General features: G+C 35.6%; 1 protein-coding gene across 2 annotated transcripts in view; it reads left to right on the top strand.

Annotated features, from left to right (window-relative positions):
• Positions 1-3,312: 3,312 nt before the first annotated feature.
• LOC123513381 (neuronal-specific septin-3-like) overlaps positions 3,313-6,413 on the top strand; it is a 32,922-nt gene continuing 29,821 nt past the window's right edge. Inside the window, exon 1 of one of the 2 annotated variants that reach the window (XM_045270503.1) lies at positions 3,313-3,538. In XM_045270503.1, the coding sequence (XP_045126438.1) occupies positions 3,537-3,538 (2 nt within the window). In that variant the 5' untranslated portion in view covers positions 3,313-3,536. The remainder of the gene's footprint in view (positions 3,539-6,413) is intronic. The other variant, XM_045270504.1, reaches the window with a different exon arrangement.

Below are 6,413 nucleotides of genomic sequence, written 5' to 3'. Positions count from 1 at the left end.
ATCCTTTTAATAATAAAGGTTGTTAATTTCTCATTGTAACCGCATCTGTCAGTTCGCCAGAAAACTTACGAAGCTGAAGTCTGGTAATTTACCTTTTCTGTTGGATGTACGGTAAATATCCACGGTAACTGCAAGCTATGACGGACAAAAATTTATTAATGTTTTAATGTGCGTTTAAACAAAGTTACATCACTGTCGCAAATAACTCTGTTGGCATTTAGGTTCTTTCTACCCTCCCTTTCACAAGGAACAGAAGCCCAATTTTTTTTTTATTTATTTCTATTTACTTACTACTAATTATTATTATTATTTTTTTTTTTTTATAGAAATTCAGCCTCTTATTACTAAAAGTAAATGAAAGACCTGTAGCTGTTCTTGAACTAGTTGAGAGCTAGATGGAGTTTATTCACTGCCGAGTACAAAAGTTTTGAGTATTAATTCTATTGTAAATCGGCTACCAAGGAAAGAAGGGAACATTTTAAGTTGTACACTGGGCTTTGGTCACCAACGATCTTAAAATCTAACCCAAAAATCCATTTAAACAAAATTTTGAATACAACATCCATTTCAATTGATTTTTATTCATATCATCTCTCAAATTAGAATTAAGTAACTTAAGACACGAAAATGTCTGAGGTTCCTAATCAAGACAACTACTAATCAACGACCAATTAACGATTTAATTATATTTTCAAGTACAACATATTTTTGGAAAAGATAATTTAGTGGCCTTAGACACCATATTCACAAATTAAGACGCGATTTTTCTTGGGTTTTGTAAATAAGATTTCTGGACTCTGGGATATCAAGACTCAAAGCAGAACTGATACAAAAGACGGACTACAAAAGGTTTTGATTTATGTTGTGACAAAGCATTGTTTCAGATTAACAAGAATGCAACTAAAACAAAAATCCCAGTCAAGCAAAAGTTCTGGAACTTGTCACTTTCCGCCACAAATGCATATTGTTTTATCTTTCCCTGCATTGCAAAGGCAGAGAAGTATGGTCACAATTCGTGAACGCATGTACACCAGGGAGAGCAGAACACATCTCGACTTATTCCAGCAGCAATTTCAATTATATTTATAAAAGGCAGGTAATTTTGTCTAGTCCCAACCTCCATCAAGACGTGGAGTAAACTCGATGGACACGATATAGAAGCATCACCAGAAGCTCTCACAACGATGTCGCCTCAGTCATGACCACCGATACCACTCTGGTGTCGGTGGTCAGCCTTGGATCGAGTGATTACAGTTTAGAGATGGAACTGATTCAGAGTGTACTCGGTACTCGATACCTCGTAGGGGCGTACTCTCCCATCACTCTCAATTGCGCTTCCTTTCCATCTGAAAGTGGGTTCTTGGAGTTGCTCGTCCAATCCTTTGTGAAAAGACGGTGCCTACCTCTTTGAACGACTCCCTCTTGAGTTCTTTCTCGAAACCTGAGTCTTTTTTTTTTTTTCTTTTTCTTTTTGAGATCATTCGATATCTCCGATAACTTCGATAACTTTGATAAGCTCCCCTTCCATAACAGCTTCCCTGGCTCTGGGCTCTAGCTCACAAAGGATGATTTTTCATACGTATCGAAGTTGATGTAGATTCTTATATATATATATATATATATATATATATATATATATATATATATATATATATATATATATATATATATATATATATATATATATATATACTTATACATAATGTACCCCATATGCTAATCATAGATAACTCGTGACAGCTCCCCATACGTTATATGCTTATTCTGCCACATGCAATTGGACATTACTGTCAATGATATCGCATACTTACGAATATTTGGTTGCAATGGACTCTACCACTGCTTGGCAGAAGTTTGAACAATTTTTTTTATTCGTATGAGCCATCGTGCCATCACTGTGACACATTGACAGTGGCACCAGTGTCAGTAGAAATGAAAAGACATGCTCGAGGTTAGAACATGCTACTTGCAAAGAAGTGCACTAGTGGTATATTAGAGCTATACTTCTGTGCCGTTTTTTGCCTGCTTTTCAATTGGCTCTGCATTCACTTGTGAACGTATAAATAGGATGTTTGTGAACTGTTTTTTTAAAACACTCTGCACTTTCGAAGCATTCTTTGACAATCCTTTTTTGGTCTATTCTTGTCATCTTATGGAGTGCTCAACAATGATGTACTCGTGGCACCTGTTGCACTCTTTCCAGTCTTGATGGTAAGGGGTGGCGGGGGAGTTCCACTCATACTGTTCTACTAGATAAGTTGGAATCAAAAGCTTTTCGTCTTACCATCTCCTCTCCTCTGAGTGGCTGTTTTCAGCCTCTTTCTCATCGCCGCATTGTTGCATCTCTTGCTATAATCTACCGCTATTTTTCATGCCAAATGCTCTTCTGATCTTGCTAACTGCATGCCTCCCTTCCTCCCGCTGCCTCGTTGCACAAAATTTTCTTATTTCCTTCATTCCTTCTTCTGTCTACCTTTACATCGTAAGAGTTAATCAGTACTCTCAATTATTCATTCATCTCTTTCTCTGGTAGACTCTGAAATAACCTGCCTGCTTCTGTATTTCCATCTGTTTGTGATCTCAACTCATTTAAGAAGGTGCTTCAAGATATCTATTCCATTCTTTTGGCTAAATCTTTTGTCAGTTTAGGGACCGGCGCCTCATTGGGCCATTTTTTTTTTTTATATATAAATTTTGTTTCCCTTGGCCGGCTTTCCCGTCTCACATGAAAAAAAAAAAAAGAAAGGATTGACATAATTAAGACTCCCGATTCTGGCTGGACTGTATTTCACATCCAGCTGACATAAATTTATCTGGTAGTTGCAGAATACACACACACACACACACACACACACACACATATATATATATATATATATATATATATATATATATATATATATATATATATATATATATATATATATATATATATATATATATATATATATATATATATAAGAGGAGAAATCTAGTCAAGGGAAACAGAATAAAAAAAGAAAAAAAGAAAAGAAAAGAAAAGCATGAAATAAAAGGCCTACTTCGATGTCAGTTTCCGAGCAGATCCGAGAAGAGTTACCGAAAGAATAGGATAAACATCTTGAAACCTCCGTCTGAACTCTTATAATTCTGCTCTTTCACAGCCTTCTTGATCTCCTAACGAGATTGCGTTGTTCGCTCTGCACTCGTCAGCAGTTTCCATGTTGCGACAGACCCATTTTGTGAAAGAGTTCCATTCTGTCTCGCTACACCGGCGTGGATCCCCACGCCTCTCGGCTCGCTCCTCACTTCTCACTCCTCCCTGGCCGCCAGCCGTTGGTTGCTCTTGCTATGCGCGCTCAGCCGCGCCGCGCCGCTCGGTGCTCAGCCGCTCACTGCCGCACTCTGGAGTCAGTACTAGTCTAACTGTGGTGAGGGACGGATAAGGTCGTTGGCGCTTGTGCACTTTATCTCGTGTAGTGACATTATTTCTCTAACTAGTGTGACGCCCTGGCTGATCACGTGGCCTGAGTGACTCACCTGTAGCTTGGAGACTGATGTGAGTTACTCAAATCACTTCCCTTATTTTATGATTTAATATAATTTATGTTCTAGATTACCATTATAAATAAACTACTAAAATACTGTTGACATAGATGACTGATGTGCGAGGGAACGTTTTCTTATTTTTATTTCAAATAGCTATCCTTTGCACTGTGTTGTGTGCCACACACTACAACTCACCACACAAAAATAAGATACTGTTTCATGATGGTATACTCAGTCAATGGAAAGGGATAGAAAATAGTGTGTAAAGGAAACTTTTCAATTAAGTAACCCCACACACACACACACACACACACACACACACACACACACACACACACACACACATAAGGGATGACATATGAGGAGAGACTAAAGGCTATGGATCTACCAACCCTGGAACAAAGAAGGGAAAGAGGAGATCTGATACAAGTTTATAAATTGATCAACGGAATGGACCAAGTGGATAATGAGAAACTGATCCTGAGAGAAGAATATGACATCCGAAGCACAAGATCGCATAGTAAAAAGCTGAGAAAAGGAAGATGTCTGAGAGATGTTAAAAAATATAGTTTCCCGCAAAGATGTATTGAGACGTGGAACAGTTTAAATGAAGTAGTGTCTGCAACGAGTGTGCATACTTTTAAAGTAAGATTGGATAAGTGTAGTCGCTGTGCGACTGATACAGGATAACCTAGATGGGCCCTGGTGGCCCTTTGTTATCCTATTATTTATGTTATGTTATGTTATGTTATGATATGGAGACGGGGCCACACGAGCATAAAGCCCAGGCCCTGTAAATATATACAACTAGGTATATATATATATATATACACACATATATCCATATATATATATATATATATATATATATATATATATATATATATATATATATATATATATATATATATATATATATATATATATGAGAGAGAGAGAGAGAGAGAGAGAGAATTTTTATTATCATCATTCTTATTCTTCTTATAGTTTATTTTACGAAGTAAGATACTGGTATGATTGCAATGAACTGTTTACTTATCATGAATACCGATATAAAGCGCTGGTTTTCCTTGTCCTAAGTAAGTAAATTGAAAGCATAAAAAATGAAAAGCGTTAAATAATTAGTGTGCTAGTGTTTATGTGTGTAGCAGGTCACCAACATCACTCCGCTAGCAGACCTCCCTCCTACACTCTGGGATATAGATAATAAACAAAGAAGTATAGAAAATATTTGAATTGGGAGGAAATATTTACCATAACATAACTTCCATGTGCATAATGATGTTAATGAGAGTTTAATAGAAAAAAAACTCCTTAAGAGAATAGATTAAGTGGTATGTGATCTGTAAGCTGCCCTAATGGTAAGGCCCATTCCTGCACATCTGCTGTAGTGTTGAGGGAGGAAGGACGTGTGAAGAAAAATGATAGAGAGGGAGGGAGCAGCGAGTGACAGCTCCAGCCGGGTGGGACTTAGTGCTCTGCTCACCACGACTCTTACATGATCGTGACGCGGCGAATATTACACGAGAAAGTTGATGGCATTTGTATTCTGGGCATAGAGAACGGCAGCTGTAGCAGTCATCACAGTTATAGCTCCCATTCTGAATAACGCACCATAATATATAGGTCACACGAGTAGTCAGAGTGTTAATAGTGTAATGTTTGCTCACTCATGCCGGTAGTATGATGCCATAGAGCAAAATTAAGGATATTAATTGATACTTAAATTGGCGTGAGATAAAGGAATATCATGCAAATTAAGGAAAGTTGAAAATAATAAAGTTGACTGATTTAAATGTGGTAGGGATATTGGTAAATAATGAACAAAAAGTCATAAATATTGGTCTTCATAACTTAAATGTACGAATAGTAAAGGAGAAAATAGTGAAAAGAAAAGTAATAGTGATATAAAAAGAGCAATGGAGTGCGCAGAACAAGGGAAATATGAATATTAACCATTTGGTATTAGTGAGCTAGACAGCTCAAGAATAAATGGAAATAGGACAAGTAGCTAATTTTAATTAGAAATATATTTCTGGATGTGATAGGACAGGATATTATTAGATTATAAAAGTAAAAGAAGGGAAGTGTTGAAAAGTTTTATCTTAAAACAGAGAAATAGTATTGTGTGTGTGGCTGAATGAAATTTTGATGATATAAAACATACATTTATAAAAATGGAAATGACAAAACACGTGAAGCAAGTTCATAATTGAAGAAAAGGCTTAAAGTTTCTGGGTGCATCGAGTGAAACCAACATGAGAAAATTACCACATTAAGGAAATGAGTAGCAAGAAGAATATGATAATTGTGAAGTTGATAAGGCTGATAATCAAGCACTTATGCGGTATTAACATTATTCCCAGAAACCAATCCTCCACCCAGTACAGCAAGCATGAAAATTAAGTAAACAAATAAAACAATGAGATGAAAAGACCAAACAGGAACAGAAGTTTGAGAGAACTGAGATAAAGAGAAGGAGAACGCCAAGGAGGCAAGATACAGTAACGGTGACGGTATCAGGAATGAAAGAATATTGCTTGTAAAAAAGAAAAAAAAAAGTCAAATGGAAGACTGAGTTGTTCAGGAAAGTGAGAGTTGCCAGATATTCCTTGACACGGTTTGGAAATATTGTAGTAATGATGGTTTATGATGATGATAATGATGGTATTAATGATGATGATAATAATAATAGTAATAATAATAAGTAATAATAATAATAATAATGATAATGATAAAATAATAATAATAATAATAAAAATATTAATAATGATAATAATAATAATGATAATAATAATAATAATGATAATAATAATAATAATAATAATGATAACAATAGTAGTAGTAGTAGTAGTAATAATAATAATAATAATAATAATAATAAT

This window comes from Portunus trituberculatus, chromosome 36 (genome assembly GCF_017591435.1).
Source record: "Portunus trituberculatus isolate SZX2019 chromosome 36, ASM1759143v1, whole genome shotgun sequence".
NCBI lineage: Eukaryota > Metazoa > Arthropoda > Malacostraca > Decapoda > Portunidae > Portunus > Portunus trituberculatus.
Note: the sequence above shows the minus strand (reverse complement) of the source record. Positions and strands in the feature narration are given on the sequence as shown.